The 23104-nt window shown below is 44.0% G+C and overlaps 1 protein-coding gene across 2 annotated transcripts; it reads left to right on the forward strand.

Moving 5' to 3' along the window:
• The first annotated feature begins 29 nt into the window (after nucleotides 1-29).
• RANGAP1 (Ran GTPase activating protein 1) lies at nucleotides 30-22818 on the forward strand. 2 transcript variants are annotated; one of them, XM_038153756.1, is made up of 17 exons: nucleotides 30-167; nucleotides 855-895; nucleotides 2848-2984; nucleotides 4179-4306; nucleotides 5263-5322; nucleotides 5985-6164; nucleotides 7004-7138; nucleotides 8346-8504; nucleotides 8678-8791; nucleotides 10284-10383; nucleotides 11105-11189; nucleotides 11598-11745; nucleotides 12226-12339; nucleotides 12661-12763; nucleotides 14408-14496; nucleotides 16326-16447; nucleotides 21722-22818. In XM_038153756.1, exons 3-17 carry the CDS (start codon nucleotides 2873-2875, stop codon nucleotides 21789-21791), a joined length of 1719 nt encoding a protein of 572 aa, XP_038009684.1. In that variant the 5' UTR covers nucleotides 30-167; nucleotides 855-895; nucleotides 2848-2872; the 3' UTR covers nucleotides 21792-22818. The 2 variants fall into 2 exon arrangements, with proteins under 2 accessions (XP_038009684.1, XP_038009685.1); XM_038153757.1 differs by lacking the exon at nucleotides 30-167 and adding an exon at nucleotides 339-594.
• The last annotated feature ends 286 nt before the right edge of the window (nucleotides 22819-23104 follow it).

Raw genomic sequence — 23104 nt, forward strand, 5'->3', positions numbered from 1 at the left:
TGTGGAGCGCGTTCCGTGACGTCACGACGCAGCAGCCAATCCCGGAGCGGGGAGCAGAACTGCCGGCGTTCAAATCCTCCGCCTCCCCCGCCCGCCCCTCACCCAGCGGCCCCGGCGCGGCGGCGTGAGGCTCCCGCGCCTTCCCCGGCGGCGGAATCCCCGAGGAGGTGAGGGGAGGGGAGAGGCGGCACCCGCTGCCGTTAGCGGCCGGCGGAGGGGGCCGTGCGTGAGCGGAGGCGATCCCGGGGCTGACGCGCTCCTCGGCCCCGCCTGCGGGGGGCGCTCCCCCTGCGCCCCTCCCACGCGCGGGCGGGGGTCCCCGCTCGTGGGCGCGCGTCACGCGTGTCCGGCCGCGGGTCGCGCTCCCCGCGCGGAGCGGGAAGGGGCGCTCCGGCCGTGCTTTGGCCCGTGGCGGGGTGCGGGAGCGTGCGGCCGGCGCTCGGCTGCTCCCCTCCCGCCAGGGAAGAGAGGAGCCTTCGGCCAGCCCTGGAGCGAGCGGCGCTGGGAGGCTGTCAGGGGCTGGCGGGGCGGGGACCTCCGGCTGTCTCCCCGCTCTACCAGGCGCTCCGTTGCTGGGCGAGCAGCAGATAGCCGGTGTGTTGGCTGTTGGGGTCGACGAAGTGTTGTAATTAAACTGTTATATCTATATATCTATATATCTATATATCTATATGTATATGTCTCAACTAGCTTTTTTGATCATCAGGAAGGATAAAATTTCATACAGCCCTTAAGTGAAAAGGAAACCTGTCTTTAGGCATTTTCAGATCTTGGTTGTGTTTGCCAAACAGACTAACTCTTCCTTTTTTTTTTTTTTTTTTTTTTTTTTTTTTTTTTTTTTTTTTCTCCCAAAGCTTTCTCTGCGGAAGAATAATTAACAGCGAAGAGGCCTCTGGTAGGTTGACAGCTGGGTGTGGCTGACATGTGCTATAAAACGTGCTTGGGGATTTGATGCTCGATTTGTGTGTTGAGATTAGGAGATAGTCTGTGTGTAAAATGAAGAGCGACAAAGGAGGCTCAACGCAAAGAGAAGCCAGGAGGACTTGAACATCTGTAAGGAAGATGGTCATAGTAGAATGGAACTGATTTTTAAGAGTGAACTAGGTGGAGAGACCAACTTCTGCAGATGGTAACTTCTGTTCCTGTCTGGTAAAGCCTTCATGGTTTGGAGGATGTCCTCTTCTTCCTTCTCGGTGTTGGATTGGCAGAGGCTGGGAGTGTCCTTGAGTTTGGTATCTGGGTGGTCTGGTAGGAATGGAGTGAGTTACATGGGTTTGATGCCTTAAGTTTTAGCTTTCATATTTTTTCAGGTTCTGTACTCCTGCCTTGGTGTGTAACTCTGCACTTCATATGAAGTGTTAGCAAGTTCTCTTCACAGGGCAGTTAGACAAAGCAATCCTTTTCCAGCCTGGGAACCAAAGACAGTGTTGCACCTTTGCGCCCAAAAAGTGTAAACAACAGCAAATTGAGGAGAGCAGTCTGGGAGGATGGGACTTCATAACCTGAACCTGAAATTGGACAATTAACCCTAATATGTAAATGGACCAAAACTTATAGAAGTGTGAAACCTTGTGACCGCGCGTCCATCTTGGGTGGTGCCATGGCCAGGCTCTTGTACTGCCCAAGGTGTATCTTTTGGAGGCCTTTTAATAAATACCTACTTTATTCCTTTAACTCTGTCTAGCCTCTGCTCCAGGTAGCCTCACAAGGCATCAGGTTTCTTTCTACTGGCAGCACCTACTTGAGAGGATAGTCATCCTAGAAAAATTATGTTCTTCAGCCTTGGAGATTTTCACCCCTTGTTTCCAAAATGGATATTAAAATTAAGGACCCCTGAAGAGAAGCCATACTCTGGGGAAGCTGGAGGCTTTACAGATGGGTATCAGGAGGAAAGTATGTGGAGGAAAATATAGAGCTTTTGTATAGGGGATATTTAAAACCAGCATTGTTGACCTCAAACAGCTACAAGAGTGTGGGGTCACTTCTGATCAGACAGGAATGGAAGGGAACCAGTTTTCTGTTGTAGGAATGGAACTTCATCCCTTCTGACATCTAAAGTCTAAGTGTGTGGTTTCTAAGCATTAGTTGTGTGTAGCCTTTTTTCCCAGCAGAGGCAGTGGAGTAAGAAATGTACTCTGTTGATCCTGCTTAATGGATGGAGGCCAGTTCCTTCAGACAGTGATTAATATTCATTAAATAATGCTATGCAGATGCCACCAGGCATGGCTAGCTTCAAACTTGTGCCTCAAGGCTAGATGTTCACTAATTTATTGTAAGTGTAAGATCATCCTGTTTAACGTGTGATGGATTTGTGTGGAACGTCTGAAAAGAGAGAGCACCCAGGAAGCTGAGAGAGTTTTGTATGCAGCACACACAGTGTTTTCAGCAACTCGGTGGTTCTGGAACTGTGCTGACAAGGGCACTTCTGGGAATATAACTGCAAAGGGAAAGCAACTGTGTTCATTCTAGCTTGCTTTGGACAGCAGGGGAAGCGTGCAGCACATATAATTAAAGGATGGAGGTTGAAATGAGAGGAATATTGCGTTGTAATTGTTAATTTTGCACAAAGAGTGACACCATAATGTGGCCTTAATCCATAGTTTTACCTACTGTTAATTTATGAAGTATGTTGTCAGTGTTGGAAGAACCAGCACCATCTGACTGGCTGGCTTTGGAATAATTATCTAGCTTAGCTGTCTTAATTGAGCTCTGGGGAAAAGTAGTAATGACAACTCAGATACCTGAGTTACAAAAACCACATTAGTGTTCAAATAAATATGGTTATTTGTATAGATTATGTGTTGTAGTTAGAGAATTTTTATGATTACCATTTCTTTTAATTGACAGTTCTTAACTTGGAAAAAGCAGGAAAATGGCATCAGAAGACATCACTAAGCTTGCAGAGTCACTTGCCAAAACCAAAGTGGGTGGTGGACAGTTGAGCTTCAAAGGCCAGAGCCTTAAACTCAACACAGCTGAAGATGGTAAGAGAAAATACCCTTGTGCTTTGAAAGCATCTCCCTGAAGTTGTCAAATCTTGTGGTAAGCTTTCTGCTAATCCTGCATGGACAAGTTGTCATAGCTGTGATGCAGGGGTCTGTCGGCTGCAGCTGTTTCTGATAGTGATGTTTCCTGCCCTTCTGGTGCCCTGCTTTAACCTGGTGTCCTGGCAGTGCTGCAGCTGCTTTAACCGGGGTTTGGGTGCCTGGTTTGCAGTTGTTGTATTCTTGGTGTTATCTTTAAGTGCTTTTGACAGTCACTGGGCGTTAGACCCTTAGTCAGTGCTCCTTTTAAATAAAGAAGTGTATCACAGCTCTTGGAACAAGACGTGCCCAGAGCAATGGGCTGGTACGTTAGCCTGCTGCAATAGTTCACTTTCCTTCTGTCCTGTTGCTGTATGTGTGTTTCACAATAAGTCTTACAATGGCTGCTAATGTAAATATCTGGAGAAAATGTATGTATTAGGTCAACATTTCTGCCATGACAAGGAAAACAGCATGTTTTTCAGAGAGGTTATTTGCTATAGTATATAGCAAATAATATACATAGCATATATACTATATAGCCTTTTTTTTTGCTAATGCCAAAGGTGGAACTTTTTTTATAGATTGATTTAGTAGTTCAAAGGCACTGAACTATGGGGAAAGGCCTTGGAGCTTGGGAGCAATAGCAAGTGCCCATTGGCAGGAGAGACTGCAGCTTGCTTCTTTGCCTTGCATAGGATTACCATAGAGCTAAATTGTTCTACCCTGACGTGTTTGCTAACCGACGTTACTTCTGCCTGTCAGTGGGAACTTTTTCCTGTTGATATGACATTAATGACCATCAACTTTTAATTTAGTCTCTGCACCTCTCCAGGGACATGCACTCTAGCTTTTAAAGCGTGTGCTGAATGGCAGAAGAATTTTTTGGGGGAAGTAAAGAAACTTTTGCAAATAGGAGGATGACTATCAGAATAGAACAAAGAATAGAACAGTAGAATTATGAGAAGGCAGGATAGGGAATGGAGAGTGTTCTGTCTGGTGACCTGACACTTCAGCTCTGTTCCCATTGCTGTTTCAGGTGTTGTTCTAGCTGTTTTTGCTAGAGGGTTGAACAAGTTTTACCGGATCTCAGAGGGTTACTGTGGTAACCAAGACAAGGGTTAAAAGACCAACTAGATTATCTGCTTCTTGCAGCTGAAGAAGTGATCAAGCAAATTGAGGAATTTGATGGCCTGGAAGCCTTGCGCCTGGAAGGCAACACAGTGGGTGTGGAGGCAGCAAAAGTTATTGCCAAAGCCTTGGAGAAGAAAAGTGAGCTCAAGGTGAGATTCTTAAGTGGGGGGTCGTCAAGGGGAAGAAATAATGTGGAAATACTGAAGGCCTGTCTAGGCTCTTTCTGCAGAAACCAGCCTTGAGTTAATCTTGAAGCTTGCTTGGTGGCTCTTCCAGGAGGAAGAGCAATCTTAGGAAAATACAGCATAACTTGGAGACTTTGGCATAATGGGAATACCTTTGACATCCCTAACTTCCTGTGTAGAAGGCTTCCTTTGACATCCCTAACTTCCTGTGTAGAAGGCTTCCACACAGCTGGGAAGCTGTGTGAGGAAGAGCCTCTATTGAAGGCAGCATCTGTAAACAAAGCCATGGCAACAAAATAATAACTTCAAATGAAGTTCTCTGAAAGACTGAGTTGAATCTTCTGGAGAGAGTGAGTCTTCAGAGAATGTCTGAGTAGGGAGGAAATAATGGAGGAAATGCAACAGGAGGTTCATCTTTGCTCGAGCTATGATCTCCTACTGTTGCTCTAGCCTAATGTTAAGGGGATGCTGTGCTACTAGAGGCACTATGCTGTCCCTTGAAGGAGAGTGGTATGAGACATTGATATGCATTAATCACCCAAGAGTGGCTTTTCAAGTAAGTTCAGATTGTTGTGCTTCGTACCTTAGTAAAATCTGCATTGCTAATGTATTCTTCTGTTTCCTGTTGGTTTTTTCAGTGGCAATTCTCAGCAGAAAGTAATTCCAGCTTAAATACAAACAGGTGTTCTTGTATAATGTTTACAGTGTGAATCTCAGTTACTTTGTCCTTGCAAGTGAAGTGATTGTAGCGCTGGTTCTTGCAGCTGTCTAGTACAATCAAATGACAACCCAAGGGAAGGGAGACAGCGTTAAGCTGTCTCCAGTGATGTAAAGCATCTTGTATGTGTAAATGTTTATTACAGCTGAGCTTATTGACATCAATATTTTACTGGGTTTAATCTGTATGCTTCTTATTTTAGAGGTGTCATTGGAGTGACATGTTCACAGGCAGGCTGAGGTCTGAGATCCCTCCTGCTTTGGTAAGTAAAAGCTAGATCTGAGACTTCTGACTAATATAACCTCTTTTCTCACCTGTCATGCTTTTTGTGGGAGTCTGTATTTTGGTGCAGAGCTGATCCTTCTCTGTGCTGTTAGCACTAAATGTCTCAGAATAGGTGAGTGGTTCTCTTTTGCTCTCCCTGTATGAAATGGAGAGAAGTCAATTAAAGGCTGAAAGTGAGTCCGTGCTGGTGAAGAAGCTTTTCACTGAGAGAAACTATCTTCATGACCCAACAGATAAAGTAAAAGCTAAGCTTTTCAAGTAAATCATATGGCTATGTCTTCTAAGACCATTACAGAGCTCCTTGTCTCCTTGAGTCCTGTGAAGACAGAATATAGCTCAACATTGATGAAAACACTATTTCTTTCAGCAGTGTAGAGCAGGAAATTCATTTTGAACGTATTTGACCTAAAGGGATGGGATAGTGTCTTGGTAACTGCTTTATGGTTATCTTTAGCTTAATTTGTGCAACTTCCTCTCTGGATTTAGCAGTAAAGTTTTATTTCCCCATGCAGCTTTTCAGAATGTCTTCAAAGTGGAATTGTTTTTTGCAGCCTCACTGTCATGCCTAGCCACTGCAGTGATGCTGTCACTAAAAGTTAATCCGTTCCCTCCCTCCCACTGCCATCTGTTTCCTTGCAGATCTCTTTGGGGGATGCACTCATTGCTGCTGGAGCTCAGCTGGTGGAGTTGGACCTGAGTGACAATGCCTTTGGGCCAGACGGTGTGCGTGGCTTTGAGGCTCTGCTGAAAAGCCCTGCATGCTACACTCTGCAGGAACTCAAGCTCAATAACTGTGGCATGGGCATTGGTGGTGGCAAGGTAAGGGTTATCTCCTCTTTGGGAATGAAGTTGGAAGCAATCTTTGGTGATTGCCAGCTCTCCTGCTTAAGGCAACTACAAGTACACCGAGTTCTTCAAGCTTGGTCTAGTCAGGTTTTGAATATGGAGACTTGACAAGCTCTATGAATAGCCTAACCCAGTGTTGAACAGCCCTCACACTAAAAAAAGGGAGTTTGTGTTAAAATGTTTTCTCTGCCCTTTGTGTGCAGTTGTGTCTGGCTCTGCCTCCTTTATACCACCTTCTCTCCTTATCTTGTTGTTCTGGCTATTTTTACACATGGATAATATGTCCCCCTGAGCCTTTTCGTCTCCAGCCTTAATTATCTCAGGGGTCAGTATTATCCTAGTGAGTAAGATTCTCCAGTTCTTCCATTGTCCTGGCACCCTTTGCTGGACTTGCCCCAGTAAATCCATGTAGGAGCCTGGACACTGTGCTTGGATGCATTTCACAGGGCTAAGTAGAGAAGGATCTGACCTTCTGTGAGTGCTTTGTCCCAGGGCAGCCCAGCAGAATTCCTTTGCTTCAAGTGTGTACTGGTAGCTCATGGTCAACTTCCTACCCATATAAGCTTGCCTGATTAGAAGCAGCACGTTCTTGATGGCTCAGTGTGTTGTAGTGTTGCAAATTTATAAATTCTTGCCTGAGACCAGTGTTCAATTGTTGCAAGTAGAGAGTTTTATTGTATACCCTGTTGTAGAAACAGGTAGCTGTCAGTGATGCCCAAAGTATTTCTGAAGAAGTGGATCTACAAAATGCAGTAGGATTCTTGCAGAGTGATATGCTGGGGGGGAGTATAAGCTGCTTGTTTTATCTTTAGATATTGGCAGCTGCTCTGAAAGAGTGTCACAGGAAATCAAGTGCCCAGGGCAAGCCTCTTGCTTTAAAAATATTTGTGGCTGGCAGAAATCGACTGGAGAATGATGGTGCCACTGCCCTGGCTGAAGCCTTCGGGGTGAGTATCAAACCAGAGCTGCTTTGACAGCAAATTGGAGCAAGGTGTGATTCAGTGCTAGTGTTACAGATGATGCACGGAGTCTGCCTCAGCTAGGAGGCAGGAGCTGGTGGTCTGTTCACTAAAGGCATGATGTTTCTTGCTGCTGAAACTGGAGTCTTCAACAAGTGGAATTAGAGTTGCTGACTGAGTGTTCTTGTGACCTAAATTTCCAAACACATAGCTAGTTGCTGTGTAAAGTAGTTACCTGAGGGAGAAATAGTCATCTCCGGAGTAATTTAATAGTCCTATTCCTTTTCCTCTCTCTGTGCTAATGGTTGTTGACTGGCACTGGGGTGAGTATGCCACATTGAGCAAAGCAGCACTCATGAGAACAGTCATCTGGCAAAAGCAGCCTGGTGTTTTTGCTAGGATCATCTGGTCAGAGCTTGAAGTGTTGCCTGGCTTTCTCTAGCCGTCACTGGCCCACTTGCACTTTTGTGGGAAGGAAGGCAATTCACTGTGCTGGGGCCACCTAATTCCCTCTTCATACCTCAATTCTTGCCAGAAGTGAACTCTGAATTACAATGCATATTGTCAGGTGTATTGACAATGATATTGCAGGTTACAGGTTGACTTTTTTCATAAAGAACTGCCTACATGTGATTTTGATTAATCAGTAATCATGGCAAAAATAAGACTTTTTAAATACTAGAGTTGTATAACAGTGTGATTCGTGGAGAATCAAAATTGAATGGCACTACCAAAATGGGGTTAATTACTGTGTTATGTGACATGCTGTTTAGTCCATAAACAATATTTGTACTAGGTTTCTTAACATGTTTGCTTCTGTGGTCAGGGCAAAATGTAGATTTTAATTAGAAAATTAAAGTGATATTGTGTGGTCTGTTTCAGTGTTCTTGAGCCACAGATGAAGAACTCTTGTTTTAAGTTAGAGTAGGCATATAGGACAATGATACTTCTGTCTCTTTGAGTCAGGGCTTTTGTATCTGACACTTGCCATGCGTATGTGATTTCACTTAGATTTGTGACAGAATTGCTGGTAAATAATTCACTGTAGGAGAACCAATGGAGTTTTGAAACTCAAAACAATTTTAAGTAAATCCTAAGAGTGGAGCAGCATACTCTTGAGCTGAAGTTGAATTGAAGCTGAATGCTTTCTAAAAGCTTTTTTTTTTTTTTTTTTTTTGTCTACATCCTTTCCCAGATCATTGGGACTCTAGAAGAGGTTCATATGCCACAGAATGGAATCAACCATCCTGGCATAACAGCACTGGCACAGGCCTTTGCTATCAACCCACTGCTTAAGGTTATAAACTTGAATGACAACACCTTCACAGAGAAAGGAGCTGTGGCTATGGCAGACGTGAGTTGTTTTAAGCAGTTGTTTTGGGTTTTGTCTCAAGTCTGGTTGGCATTAGCACCTTTGGGTTGGTGGGACCATGTCATGTTGCAGTAGGAAAGATGACATTGCAGAAGTAATAGGATGTTCACTTACTTGCATGTCTGCTTTCAAATCTGTGCTGTCTTGCTCTGCAGACTCTGAAGGCGCTTCGTCAGATTGAAGTGATCAACTTTGGGGACTGCCTGGTGCGTTCCAAGGGTGCTGTTGCTATTGCTGATGCTGTTAAAGAAGGGCTTCATAAGTTAAAGGTACTGTGCTTGCTGTTCAGCTCTTTGAAAAACACCAAGTTTTCCATTTCATGTTTTTCTGTTCATTCTCCTACTGCTACTGATTACTTTAAGAGGATTCAGTCTCATGCAGGCTCTGTGCTCACAACTGAAACCAACAAGCTGTGCTATAGGTCAGTGGCATCCCACCATCCTGTGAAGGCTATGCTATGTGGAGGTGTACCAGTGTTCTGTTTAGTCTGTTCTTGATGTTTTTGCTGCTGTTGGCTCAACTCAGCAAGTGCTACTCAAGGAATCTGATAATGGAAGTACCTGCTATTAGAACTTCTCAGCTTCAAGAGTGGGGACTGACATGAAGGGGACTTGATGAGTAGCTTGTCTTTTCAGCATTTCATAGCTCATACAATTAGTGCTTTTTCTTTGTTAGAGCATCAATCAAGAGTCCAAGTATTTCTATTTTTTTGGTGATACCACAGCCTCCTACATCAGTATTTACACAGGACTTGAATCTGACAACATTCTGGATAGTCTGAAGTCGAATTTATAACATAAGCAAACCAGGATCTTTAGAAACACCTGCCATGAGTCATAACTACCCTGAGACAGACACTGAACACGTGATTCCTAATCTTGCGGTCAAAGACAAAAATTAACCTAATAGCTATTTGTGTGCATGAACCTGGTATAGAAAGAAGTAGGTTCTTTGTGATGTGTGATCTCTTGCTTGGGCTTCTGCTGGTTCTACTGGAACTTGTCTGAATCTCCCAAGCAAACTTAAGTAATGGGGTATTGAGATGAACAGACAGAAGTTCAAGTAATTTTTTCCAGAGCAGAAATGGTTAAGGGAAGATAGCATGAAGCAATTGCAGCTGATTCATAATGTTCAAGGACTGCTTCCCTTCTCCTGTTAATATTCAATCCCTTCTCAGGAAGGGATTGATTGAGCACAATGTGGAATGGTGGGGGATGGTGTCTGGCAGTTGAATTACTTTACTCTTACTAGTCCACATGGTTTCTCTGCTGTCTGGGCCTGTCAGAAGTAGTACCACTCATGGCTTTTTTTTTTTTTTTTTTGAAGGCCTTAACTTGCAACTGAGGTGTCAAAGGAAATGTGCAATCTGTTAAGTACAGTAGCTGCCCTTCTTCTGTTAGACTTACCAGAGTGAGAGTTTTGGAGTGCTCTTGAGACCCTTGATAAGTGAAGATGTCTAGTCAGCTGACTGCTAAGGACTGAAATGTCTGCTACCTTTTAGGTGAGCAGTGATTTGTAGGTATTTTAGAATTGGCACCTTTAATAGTGCTGCTCTTAGCCACCAGTATGCTTCAAAATGCCCCATTCAAGTATATAAGGTAGAAGTATGTCAGGCTTTATTTTCAACTAATAACACTTTTTTTTTTGGCTGGGAGCCTCTTCAAATGAATCTTTCCAGGACACTTGTGAGGACATGAAATTTATGGATACGATAAATCTTAATAGGAATTCTGCAGACAAAATGTTCTTCTGCATTTTCAGGAACTGAATTTGTCTTTCTGTGAGATCAAGCGAGATGCTGCTCTGACTGTTGCTGAAGCTATTGAAGATAAGACAGAGTTGGAGAAGTTGGATCTCAATGGTAAGTAGGTTTGCTAGATCAAAGTATGTATAGTTTGATTCCAATGGGAAACCACTAGGAAGAATGTTGACAGAACCATATATTCTATTCTTGCAATTGTCAGCATATAAAAACCAGTACTCGGTAGCTGAACTTGCATGACCTTGGGACAGGAAATGGTTAGATACTGAAAGTTTTCTTAAACCATGAACTCAGTTAATTGGTAAGCATTTTTGGTACACCTGATAACGTGGAGAGATTAGGTGATACCTGTACCTGTTTTCAGTAAAGTTAATTATTCAGTTCTATCTCAGATACTTCATACTTGTAAACAAAAGCCGTTGTGTGCCGCTCTGCAGAAGAGTGTGAGAACTTTGACTTTGTTGGCTCTTGCTGTTCATACCTTGGGTCGCTGCATTTCACTGGTGCTGTGCTGTGTGTCCTTGTTTTAGAACCACGAAGAACAAGAGCTATTTAGAGAAATAACAGGAAGTCTCTCAAACTCTGCAGCTTTAGGGTATTTTCATCTCCAACCATCGTGTAACGCTGCTGAAATTTGTTTAACAACGGTTTGATTTTGTCTGATAAGTGCAGTTTGTGTTGCTGCCTCTAAGGTGTTGTGCAGAAATGGCATGTAACCGTTTGATTTCAGAAATGAGGTAGACAAGAATATATAGCTAAGTCCTCAAGAACAAACTTGTGTGCATCTGTCAAGTCCACTCCCTTTCCACTGTCAACCTAGGTAACTGTCTGGGAGAAGAGGTGTGTGAGCAGCTCCATGAGATCCTCGAAGGCTTCAATATGGCATCAGTGCTGGGATCTTTGAGGTAGGCATGGTACCAGAGTTTAAATCAGATGTTTTCTGACAGTTTTCATCTACACTTTCATTGGCCTATATTAAAATACTTAAATTCTTAAAGTTCTTAGAATAAGAGCTCTCTCATTGCTGGTGATCTGTGTGGAGCACAGCCAAGGATGTGTCTTAAACTTGCCTTGTTTTCATTGATGGATTTACCTCAGCATAAGTAACTGACTGTGTTTGTTGATCTTTTCTTGCTGTTCTCAGCTGGCTGGCTGATGTCTGAATGTCCTCTTGGTGTGTTGTAGGTGGGATGTGCTTCTTGCAGTAGGACTTTGAGGAGAGGCTGCTTTTTTTGTTCTTGAAAAGTTTTGAGTTCCAGTGTACAGGAATTCCAGGTGTGTAATTAATGGAATGTGTAACATTCTAACCTTAGTGATGATGAAGGGGAGGAGGATGATGATGATGAGGAGGAGGAAGATGAAGATGAGGAGGAGGAAGAGGAGGAGGAACAGCAACAGCTGAAGGAGAGAGGAGCAGAAGAACAGGAATCACTGACTCCTAAGAAGATAATTGATTCACAGGTAAGCTTACTGCCAGATGGATTTTAGTTTTGTCAGCTGGAGAAGAGTAAAGGAGGAAATGAGACTGGGGAGTCTGAACTTGAAATGCTGACAGGCAGTCACATTCCTTCATGGGCTGGCACTGTTGTACCAGGGAGCTACCATTCAGGAAATAAAGTGGATTAGTTGAAAAATGTGTTTTGTTAAAGTGGGTGTGTTGTACACCTGCGTGGAGGGAAAGGCTTAGTAGTGGTTGTAGCAACACATGGGTAGCAAAAGTCTTCCATGTTAAGTGGTGGGGACCTTGTACATGCAGTGCCTTGCCCTCGTGCTGGCATATCCTTGCCACTTCAGCTCTGGGCTTAGGTCAGCCTCAGGCTATTTTCAAACAGGACAGGTTCTGGCCTGGTATAGCTGTGCCCTGAGCTGTCCCATCTGCTTTTGCTGAACCAATTTATTTACTTCCAGGAATAAACTTGTGATGGATTCCATCTGTTTCAGGCTTCAACTCCAGTGCCATCTCCTCCTGTGGATGTTGCCACGTTTCTTGCTTTCCCATCACCAGAGAAGCTGCTGCGACTAGGACCAAAGTGTTCTGTGCTGATAGCTCAGCAGGTAGGTGAGCTGGTGCTTGTCTGGGCTTGATTTTTCTCTCAAAATTGTTTAATTGACAGAGATGATAACTTGACCTAGATTTGCATCTTTTCTCCAGTGATCCCAAAGAACCTTATGGAAGCAGATGATGCAGCTAATGCTTAAACTGGCATTAGAGCTTCTGCATAAAGTAATTGTGCTTGTGTTGCTTGTGCCTTGTAATATGGCCAAGGCAAAGCTGATGTCAGTCAGCTGGAGACTAATTCTTTCCACAGCCCTAGCAGAGACCCATGTTGTGTAGCTGTCTAGCAGTTAACTGATCTCTTTTTTTTTCTCTTTCAGACAGATACATCTGATGTAGAGAAAGTAGTTGCAACCCTCCTAAGGATATCCTCAGTCTTCAAAGATGAGGCCCCAGTGAAAACAGCAGTGCATGAAACAACAGGTGATTGTGCCTTTCTTCACTTTGTGGTGTGACCTGCTTTAGTGCCATAGACACCACTGCAAGGTGGACAAGGCCCCTGAGACCCTTTGGGCCTTTTTGTCCCTGGCAGATAGCAAAGTGCCAAGCTGTGCCCTGCTGTTGTGTAGAGTGGAAGATTCATTCTGAACCTGGCATATTTTGTGCTACCAAAGCCTGTCTCTGTTGTAGTGGCCTGATGCTGCCCTTACTGCAGCTCTTTGATGCTGGGCTGTCCATAGCCAGTAGTTCTGTGTTTTAAGGCCAGTTACCTTTCCAAGGCTGTTTATTTAAAAAGTGTTTTGCAGGAAGTACCTCCCTAGTGTAGTGTTACGAGATTGTAAAGAGAGACCTCCTAGTTGATGTCTCTTATCTTTAATTATTTCAGGAAGCAGAGATTTCCAACATGGGGCAAGACACAGAAACCAATGTTCAAAGAAGGGACCATTTCTCACAGTATATTGAAGCAGTAGTTTGGGTTAGGTCTGATTAGTGTGTGGACTACTAGTATATCCCTTCATGGTTTTGCTTGGAAATAGGAATTTCCAAACAATCCTGGGCATCTGACCACTGCCTTTCATCTTTTTTGAATCCCTCAGCAGTTCAGTTCTCCCACACGTGAGCTACCCATCATTATTGTGCAAAAGAATTGGATCAATTATTTTGAGGACCACCTAAAGTGGTGTACTGTGCATTTCCCTAGTTTGGAATTCATAGACGTGGTGAAACTGTTTTACACACAGCAATGCAGTAGCTCTCTGCAATTGGGTATGGGTCAAATCAGTGAAAAGTAGTCAGTTGGCACCTCACTGAGCTAGTGCACCTTGGCTCATGCCTGTTATGAATTATCTCCAGTAATAAATGGAACAAAGGATATTACTGTTGTCCCAAGTGTGTTTGTTAATATGTTTATCTTTATTCCTGCTTCTTCAGGAAAGGTAGAACCTGGCAATTTAATTCCATAAAAGCAGCCATCAGCTGACAGTGAGGGTCCTGGTTAATGTCTGGCACTGTTCCATAGCTACTCTAGTGAATTCTGCCCATTCTAAGAAAACAGAATTGTCAGAGGTCAGAAATGGGTTGCCTTGTCACCTTGTACACATAAGAAGTTAAAGCGCTGGCTTGCCCATTGTTTGTGGCATAGTATTGGTCCCGAGAGAGCCCAGAAAACAGCTGAACAAACTTTCTCGTGTTCTCATTCTTTGTGCTTTCAAACAAAAGGTGAATTGTTGCGGGCCTTTAAGAAGTCAAGGCTCTACCTCTTGATGAGCTCTTGCTCATCTGCTCGTGTTTATATTTATGTATGCACAGCATATATGCTCAAATGCACTGAGCAGAGCATCTGGTGGTGCATAGGACTGGGGTGTATTGTGTCTGAAGCTTGGCAGCGTAGGAATTCTCATGTGGGCTTTGCTGCATGTTTTAATTTTTTTTCTCCTTTATACTTAAGGGGTTTTACCTGCCCTAATGTTTCTGAGCTTAGAGCTACAGAGACAAATGAAACCTTAACAGATACTATATCACAAAACCTATTTAGCAACTGAGATTCTGTATCATCTATTTTAATTTTAAAATCCATAAATGTCCTTTTGCTGTGTTGATTAAACTAATGTGCTTATCTCTTTTTAGATGCCTTGATGAAAAAAGCCTTCAGTTCTGCCACATTTAATTCAGATGCATTCATCTCAAACCTCTTGGTCCACATGGGACTACTTAAGGTGAGGAAGCAGGAAGGAGTTAAGTTATGGTCTGTTTAGGCTGTTGAAGGCCAGACTGGCAGGATTTTGGGTAATTATGTTGCCATGGAAGCAGCTGAGTGCCTGTGCATGCCTGATGCCCAGGGACAATGGAAGTCTGCAATTTGCAGTTTCTGCTGGACCTGCAAGGTTGCATTAGGATGAAGGATGTGTCGCCTTTTTGTACGTCTCCTGCTTAATGTGCTCTGCATTCTCAGTCATTCCCTGAAGGTAGGGAGGCTCAGGTGGGGCAGTAATGCTGCTGCTGGACTGTGGTGTCTATAAAAGCCATGCCAATGTTTTTGGTTATTGCGGTCCTTTAGGGCGTTTCTTGAAAGCACGTCTCAAAAATGTGTATCATGTACTCATGCCAGATCAATGGCATTCAACTTCATGCTTTGGAGACTCCTTGCCAAATGCTAGTGTTAAGTAATTAGTTGCAAGGAATAAACTTACTGTGAGAAGATGGAGGGTCAGTAGGAAGCCTGTGATTTTCATAGAATAAGTAGCTTTATTTTCAGTGAGGTGACTGTGGAGTGGTTCTCTGCAAAGCCTTAAACACCTTTGCCTGCTTGTGCTACAAGAGTTAGTGTTTCTCGCTGCCTCAAGACATGGAAGCTGAGAATATAAACTTGGTCTGAGACAATTCTAAACTACAGAAAAGCCATAATCTGTTACAGCAGCCTGCTATTAAATAGGTTTATGAATGTCCTCCTGGTAGTATCCAGCTTGGCGTTCAGACCCTTGTTGACATGTGTGGATATGAGTTAGTTTCCTAAAAATCAGTTTTGCCTCTCCCTGTATTCATTGTCTACTGGCCCAGCACTGAGCTTTCCACTTCCCAGAAAGGTCAGTGGAGCCCCAGGTGACATTTGGTTCTGCAGAATGCCTGTCTGTTTTGAGGACTGCCACACTTACCTCTTGCCCATATGGAAAATAGCAATAAGGATGAGGCACAAAGCACAAGCCTGCGCTCCTGAAGAATTCTTTCAAGCAAGGAAGTGGCATGGATGATAAAGCTCAGGAGGATCAGCCTGCTGATTCACATCTGTGATATGCCTAATTCATCCCCAGTCCCCTGCATGTGGAGAAGGTGCATCCTCTGTTTTCAGTCCTGTGTAGCTGGAAGCATGTTAGCAACAGATATTCTTAATACTGTGAACTCCAAGGTCATTCAGCAGGAACACAGGTCCGGGTCCTGTCTGCAGAATGAGGAGTTTTGTTGAAGTGGCAGTAGAGAAATAAATGAAAACAGTGTAAGAGTTGGGACATGTAGGGTAACATCACATTAGGAGTAAGAATAACTTGGGCATCATGTAAGCAAGGGGGTGGCTGTTGGCCTTCACTTGTACATAACTGTGAGACCAGTTCTGGGAACCCTGCATCAGGTTCTGGAGGGAGCCTGTCAAAGAGCTGGAGGTGGTATGAAAATGAGCTACAGAACAATACAATAAAAATTGTTAAGGCAACTGAATTCTTTATAGACTGAAGTCTGGTGGAGTTCCTCAGGAGAACACTTGACACAGAGCCTCTGAGAAGATTTGGCTGTTTTACTTGCAGATTCACTACTTCCCTTTCCCTATTAGTACTGCTGTCAGTTGATAAGTACTAGATTGTTCTTGATACATTATTTCAGGTGCTGGGAGACCATGGAGTTGACTTCCTTTGTCTTGTACTTCATCTAGTGACCAGCTTTCTCTCCTGCAGTGTGTGGGAGCACTTCATTCAGCAGAGAATTCCTTGTCTGTGAATTACAGTGAGTTAAATCAAATCCCAGTTGTCTGATGTCTGATTTCTTGTCCATTTCTCAGAGTGAAGAGAAGATCAAAACTGTACCAAGCCTCTATGGTATTCTTATGACCTTGAACCATATGGTCCAGCAGGATTATTTCCCTAAATCCCTGGCCCCAGTTCTCTCGGCTTTTGTTACAAAGTGAGTATTGTATTTGCCATGCAGTCTTCTCTGTGGGAGCTTGTGCAACTCTTTGAGGGTTAATAGCTACGTGTAAGCTCTTGTGAAAGCCCACTGAATGTCTGTTCTGAAACTGAGAATTAATAGCTTAATGGGCCTCTGTTTTATCTTGTTTACTGCAGTATGTGAGGTTCAGAGTTAAAAATCCTAAAGAGGGAAAAGTGGGAAGCTGGCTTTGCAAGGAAGTGGCTCTGAAGGAGAGACTGCTAATGCCTCTCACAGAAGAGCTGTTTTCAGCTTAAGGAAACCTGCTGGGTTTCTGGCCATTGCATGAGTGAACTGTGGGTACACTGGATCTAACTATGCCCTCCAAGTCATCCTTCAGAGTTAAGAGGGTCAGCAGAGCTCTGCCAGAGTTGTCATGCTGTGCGACACTGAATACCAGCAGGTGAAAACTGCAGAACACAAAGACTGAATTTGTTTTTAAATGGAACTTCCTACTGTGACAGCAACAAAGTTAGTGATTTTTCTGAGAGCTAGATGAGGAGCATAAGTACTGAAGAAGCTGCTTTTACTGACTGCCTGTACTGAATGTTGTTACTTCCACAATAGGTATAGAACCAACCCCTGTCCCCACCAGCTTAAGCTTTTTTAATGTATTGAATAGCTATGGAAACCATATCTCTCCTGAATTCTATGGTGTCAACTTCAGCATTGATGAGATTTAGGGGGAAAAAACCCACCAAACAGATTTGCAATAGGATTGCATACTACTGCTCAACAGTCAGAGGAGAAGCAGTCCAAAAATGTCACTCCAGGCAAAACAGCAGAGGCCTGAAATCTGTTTGGAGCTTGGTGGCTGGCTCAGCATGCACCATGTACTGGGTAGGGTGAGAGCAGCTTTTTAGCAGGTTCCAGAAGGAGGCTTAAGCCTTCCTGAATTTCATGGTATATGGGTTGGCAGCCGCTGCTTAGGATCCCTTGCTGGTGAAAGGTGGAGGCATCAGGTAGTTGTGGTCAGTATGAAACATGGACAGTAGGAAGGCAGTCAAATCCTGCTAGTCTGTCTTGGTTCTACTGGGCTTGGAAGCTGGCCAGTTGTGATGGGAGAAGGCATTTTTTCCAAGCATTGATGTGGCTGAAGCTGTCAAAACTGGTATGGACACAAACCACTGCTACATAAACACCAACCATGCTAATGTCAGTTTTGGAAAATAAAATATCTTGTTTACATGTGTGCAAATGCTAACTGGAGGCCCTTCTTGTGGAACACTGTGCCTGCTGCTTCCTCTCTTTGTGTTGATCAGGTTAAGGCACTTACAAGCCACTGCCATGTGCTTTACCAACTGAACAAATATGCCTCCAACTCAAATCATTATAGGTTTAAGCAAGAAGTACCAGGACTTGCTATTTCACTGTATTTCTGCTGTTTCCTACACAGCTGCCTTGCTCTTGCTTATTGATCAAGCCCCAGCCCTTAAAATGGAATTTAAATTGCTGGAAGCTGAGAGTACAGGAGCAAGACTTTGGTTCACGGCATTTGACTGTCCTAATTGTTTATGTTGGGTAGCAATGCCCAGAGTAGCATCTTAATTCTAAGTGTCCTAACAAATTTTGTTCAGAAAAGACTCTTGTCTCCCCTCTTCCTCTGTATGTGCATGTAGGCTTTTTCCTAATAAATGTTTTTAAGCTGTAGCTGATGCTGTGTATGACAAAATAAAGAGTAAAATTTTGGTCTTCATGAATTCATCAACAACAACCCTATTGATGCCAGAGCCAGCATTTTGCTACAAGAACTAGAGGAGAGAGTCTCTTGGTCGAAGTATGAGACTGTTCCTAGGCTCTGTAGAAGCTGAGCAAGAGCTGAGAGCCTCCCTTAGTGGAAGGTAGATCTTCCTGCCTTCCTCTGGTAAATACCACTGGCCCTGGTGCTGTGAAATGCTTGCAGCTGAATTTTTCTGCTTTATAAACTTGTTGCAAGCTGTGATTTTATAGGGAAACTTCTGTCCTGTGCTGCATAATGGAGTCCATACTAGCCACAAGCAATCTATCTCTGTTATATGAACATAGGCCCTTCTTACAATGCTTTCCCCTAAGGGAACAAGGATAACAGCTCTTAAAGCTGTGTTTGGGTAAATGTAAACAACTCAAGAACCCCACAGTCCAGTTAAAACAGCCTGGTGTGGTTTCACCCCAGCTGCCACCAAAGCCCCACACAGCCAATCATTTGTGACCTAGTGGGCTGGGGAAGAGCAGGGAAAGACTGAAAGTGAGCAAACTTGAGGGTTGACATGAGGATAGGTTAATAGGTAAAGCAAAAGCTGCATCTGCCATCAAGGCAAAACAAGCAATTAATTTACCACTTCCACCATCTCCAGGAAAGCTCCATCATAGCTAGCTTCTTCCTTCTGCCTTCTCTGATAAGCATGATGCCCTGTGCTATGGAATATCCCTTTGGAGAGCTGGGGTCAGCTGTCCTGGCTCTGTCCCCTCTGGCTTCTTGTGCACCCCTGGCCTACTTGCTGCTGGGGTGGGGTGAGAAACAAAGTGCCTTGATGCTGTGTGAGCCCTGCTCAGCAGCAGCTGAAATATCCCTGTGTTAGCAGCACTGCTTCCTGCACAAATCCAAAACACAGTCCTTCCTGTGGAGAAAATTATCCCGGCCAAAACCAACACACAGCTTCTCAATTAACCTCTGTCCCTTGTCCCTTCTTGGAATTCAGTCAGAGTAAAATCGCAATCCTAAAATTAAGCCTCTGCCTGGTTAACCTAGTAATATTCAGAACTCATCTGGCCTCTGTTTCTGCAATTAATCTAATTCCATTCTGTCAAACCTGTGGTTCCTTCACTTGCAGAAAACAAATATGCATTTTTGTGGTATTTTCTATTTTTTTCCTCCTTTTGGTTTGCAGTTAGCTCTTCTAGGCTTTTAGAGCTGTAAAATTCTTGTAGCTGCCTAGGCCAGAGCTCTGCTGTCTTTCACTGCAAGGGGCTTCTGGAACAGGCCCTTAATTCCTTCCTTTTGTGATAATTTGTTGTAGGCAGTGTTCTCTCTTTAATAATAATTACAGAATTTTGGATACAGACTGTAACCAGCATCCATCTTACTCTGCTTGCTGTCAAGCCTTATTTGGGTTTTTTGGACGCAAGAGGGTGCTGTGAATCCAAATGTGCTTGCCCATAATTTTTTAAGTGGAAATACTGAAAATATGTGGATGTCTGCCTGCCCACTTGTGACTTGCTGGAGGTGATGGGGTTTGTGTTTGGTTGATTTTTTTTTTGGTTTTTTTTTAATGTTGCTCTTTGCTGTTGAATTGCATCACATCACTGGTCTCTTCCAACAGTCTGTAGCATAGAGTGACAGGCAGGTAACTCCACAGCAAATAAGGAGAATTTTATTGCTAGAGGAGGCTTAGTGTCAGGAGAGGGGGCTGAGGGATCTTGTCTGTGATTAATATCAGTGGTCCAGGTTCTCTGATTCCAAAAACGGGCAGCTGCCTGGATGGAACCAGCTCCCTCACCGCAAACGGGGCTGGGTCTTCCAAAGATGAGGGCTGAAACATGTCTCCCAGCCCCTTCGAAGATCAACTCCAAGCTGGGATTCTGTGGCACTGTGTGTTCAGTATGAGGCATTGAATGGCTCTTGGGAGGAATTAAAAGGGTTAAGTCTTCTTCAAGATGTGCTTCTATTAAATGGCAGCAGCCATGGAGTGAAAAACCAAACAACCTCTGCAGCTATTGGTCGTGTGCTCTCACCTGGAGGTGAGCTCCTTGCTCCTCCCTAGATACTCCACTCTTTATTGCAGCTCATGCTTTCCCCAGATGGAGTAGGCTCTCATAGTTAGAGGTTATTTTGCTGCTGTGAGACAGGAGAGGTGAAATTAATGATTTCTATTCTCAGAACAGTGGAAAACATTGGATTAAAATTCTTTGGAGGACGTTTCCTAATGGATGGATTGAGACTGGTAAAAGTTTCAGTGATGCTGAGCCTGCAGTTGGCCTGCAGAAACAGAAATACACGTTACTGGGAGGCGATGGAAACGTTACAGAAATTTAGCCTCATGTTAACCCTGCTGTGAGGGTATTTCCATGGTTTAATTTCAGGGAGCAGATTATTCTGTGTAAACCTGACCTAGCAATTGCAACCTCTGTCTTGGGCTCTTTCAGGTGATATTCTGCTTGTTCTGTGGGCTGTTTGTAAGGCACCCCGTTGCCTTTTTCCCAACCTGGAAATGAAACTCGAGATAATTTTAGTAAGGAGGTAATATAAAAGGGGATCTTTATTTGAAGACCCCTAGAGGCAGTTATGGAAAGGGAAGATGTCCACAAAAGTCCACCCCCACCAGGGGTGAGTACATTTTATAGGTTTTAGAAAACTAGCATAATTGATAAGAAGCACCAATTAGGAGGACAAGTGGTGATGCAGTTCCCTCCCAGGTCAAGCCTCTTCTCTGGAGCACCCCCTTCAGCACTCGTTGTACTTTGTCCATGAAAATGTGTCTTCAAGAGTTGTTCTCAGCCTTGGTTCCCAGGAAGAACCAAGACAGTATGGAGCCTTGTACCTCCTGAGGCTTGGAACTCTGAAATTTGTTTTGTCTTTCTGCTTAAGGAAGGCCATGGAAAAGAACTGGGAAAACTGGTCACTAATACAATAGACTACAGAGCTACAGAGAACATATAAAAGAAAAAAAGGCAAAACCTAAACGACATCAGCCCAGCAAAGCCACTCAGGTGTTACTTGACCTCAGGGAAGAGGAACAGGAGGTTATGCTGCCTCTTTTAAAGACTTTAAAAGTCCTGAGACCAAATTAACCATCTGATTATAGATAGCAGATGACTTGGTGAGAAAAGATTGGACTGCTCACGGGATCATCTCCTGTGTTTTGGGCCTCTAAACAGTGAAACTTTATGGGAAAAACCCATTGCTGGAAGAGAGGGAAGGGGGTTTCCACTTCCATCATTCTACCCAAAATGAGACACTGGACTGCAGAGATAAAAGTCAGTAGCAGGTTGTTTATAGTTATGGATATAAATGCTCTGATTCTTGGTCACTGTCTTCCTGACTTGGACTCTGAGGAGAGAGTTTTCCACAGCAGGCTCTGAACGGGAAGCCGTGATCTGGGCAGCAGTGATGGAATGGCATTGGAAAAGATAATGAGGGCAAAATCTGTGTATGCAAAATCATTGCATACACATCCAGTGCATTGGAAACAGTGTTTATTTGCTCGGTCAGAAGGCAGACGCAAAGCCGTTCTTAAATTCAGTATTTTAAATCTCTCTCCCTTCTTTCCACAGACCCAACCGTGCTCTTGACTCCTGTTCATTTGCTCGCCACATGCTCTTACAGACCCTCCACCAGCTGTAGGAGACAAGAGATGAGCCCTTCCTTCCCCATGGGACTGATCAGCAGCAGAGAACTCAAGAGCTGCGTAGTGGGAGAGGATCCCAGAGCCCATACAGACATGCTGTCCCTCTTTTTTTTCACTGTAGGAAATCTGTCCTTCCTTCTGCTTTCATAAACTTGAACAAATCCTGCTGAATTGTCTTCCTACTCCTCTTGAAGTGATTCCCTGGTCTGTAGGGCAGGTGCTTACGCTAAAATAAGTCTGTACTGCTGTGAGCTCAGCATGAATTGAAGAGTTCTCCATTTTGGTTGCGTTGGCGAGGGTGCCAAGACTAACACAGGGCCCAGAAGAGCCCTCATCTGGATCGACCCAGTTGGGCATTTTATTTTATTGGACTTTGACTCCTGCCTTACAGCATTTAGCACTGTGCCAGAGGGAGGCTGTGCTGCTGCTGCTGCCCTGCTTCTCTGAGCCAGGGGGTGCTGCTCATGGGTCAGAGGGGTGAGGTGTGATGCCCTTTGGTTCTTCTTTCAAGTCTGTTGTCAAAGGCAGCGTGTGGCTGATTTTTATTTTAATACACTCTTCCCCTTTTGCTATGGCTTGGAATATTTGTGTAGTGTGGCTGATCCTGGTGGCCATTGCTTAAGGGAGTGAACATATTTTATTGTATTTTTTTTTTGCCATTGCCTGTGTTGTTTATTCTTCCTGCCCTTTTCCTTCTCACCCCAATTAAATAGGCTTGGTTTGGAAATTAATACAATCCATGAAATCCCTGTGGAATGTGTCCCTTTCTCTTCCCTTTGACAAAACACTGGGCCTGTGTGCACTGTTCACACGTTTGAAAGCCAAACACATGTAAAAATATGGAGAGAGAAGGTTGTGCTTTTCTCTTGCACTGAACAAGTAGCAGCAGACGCCCGTCAGTCTGTCTGGAGGATTGTCCATGTGCCCCTACAGCCTCTGAACCACCATGACACTCCTCCATACAACTTACAAATGTTTATGTCAATTGCCTGAAACGTTACGTAAATAAAAATTAACTGCACAGCCTTATCATCATTTATAAAACCTACACTGGGATTTGGAAGCCTGTTTTGCAGCTTTTTGTGATTGCAGAGTTTGCAGTGGAACACAAAATGGGACTGGAATGGAGCCTGGTTTGTGTGAGGAGAGAGGCACCAGTAAAGTGACCGGCCAAGCTAGCAAGTCACAAACCTTGTTTCTGCAGCACCCCATCTCTTTTCTTGGTGGTCTCCTGCTCCTATCCAAAACAGGAATGGGGCAGAGGAACACATTTCCCTCCAGGCATCTTCAAATTCCTAGCACAGTCCGA

The sequence above is a fragment of the Motacilla alba genome, chromosome 1A, assembly GCF_015832195.1.
Source record: "Motacilla alba alba isolate MOTALB_02 chromosome 1A, Motacilla_alba_V1.0_pri, whole genome shotgun sequence".
NCBI classification, from domain to species: domain Eukaryota; kingdom Metazoa; phylum Chordata; class Aves; order Passeriformes; family Motacillidae; genus Motacilla; species Motacilla alba.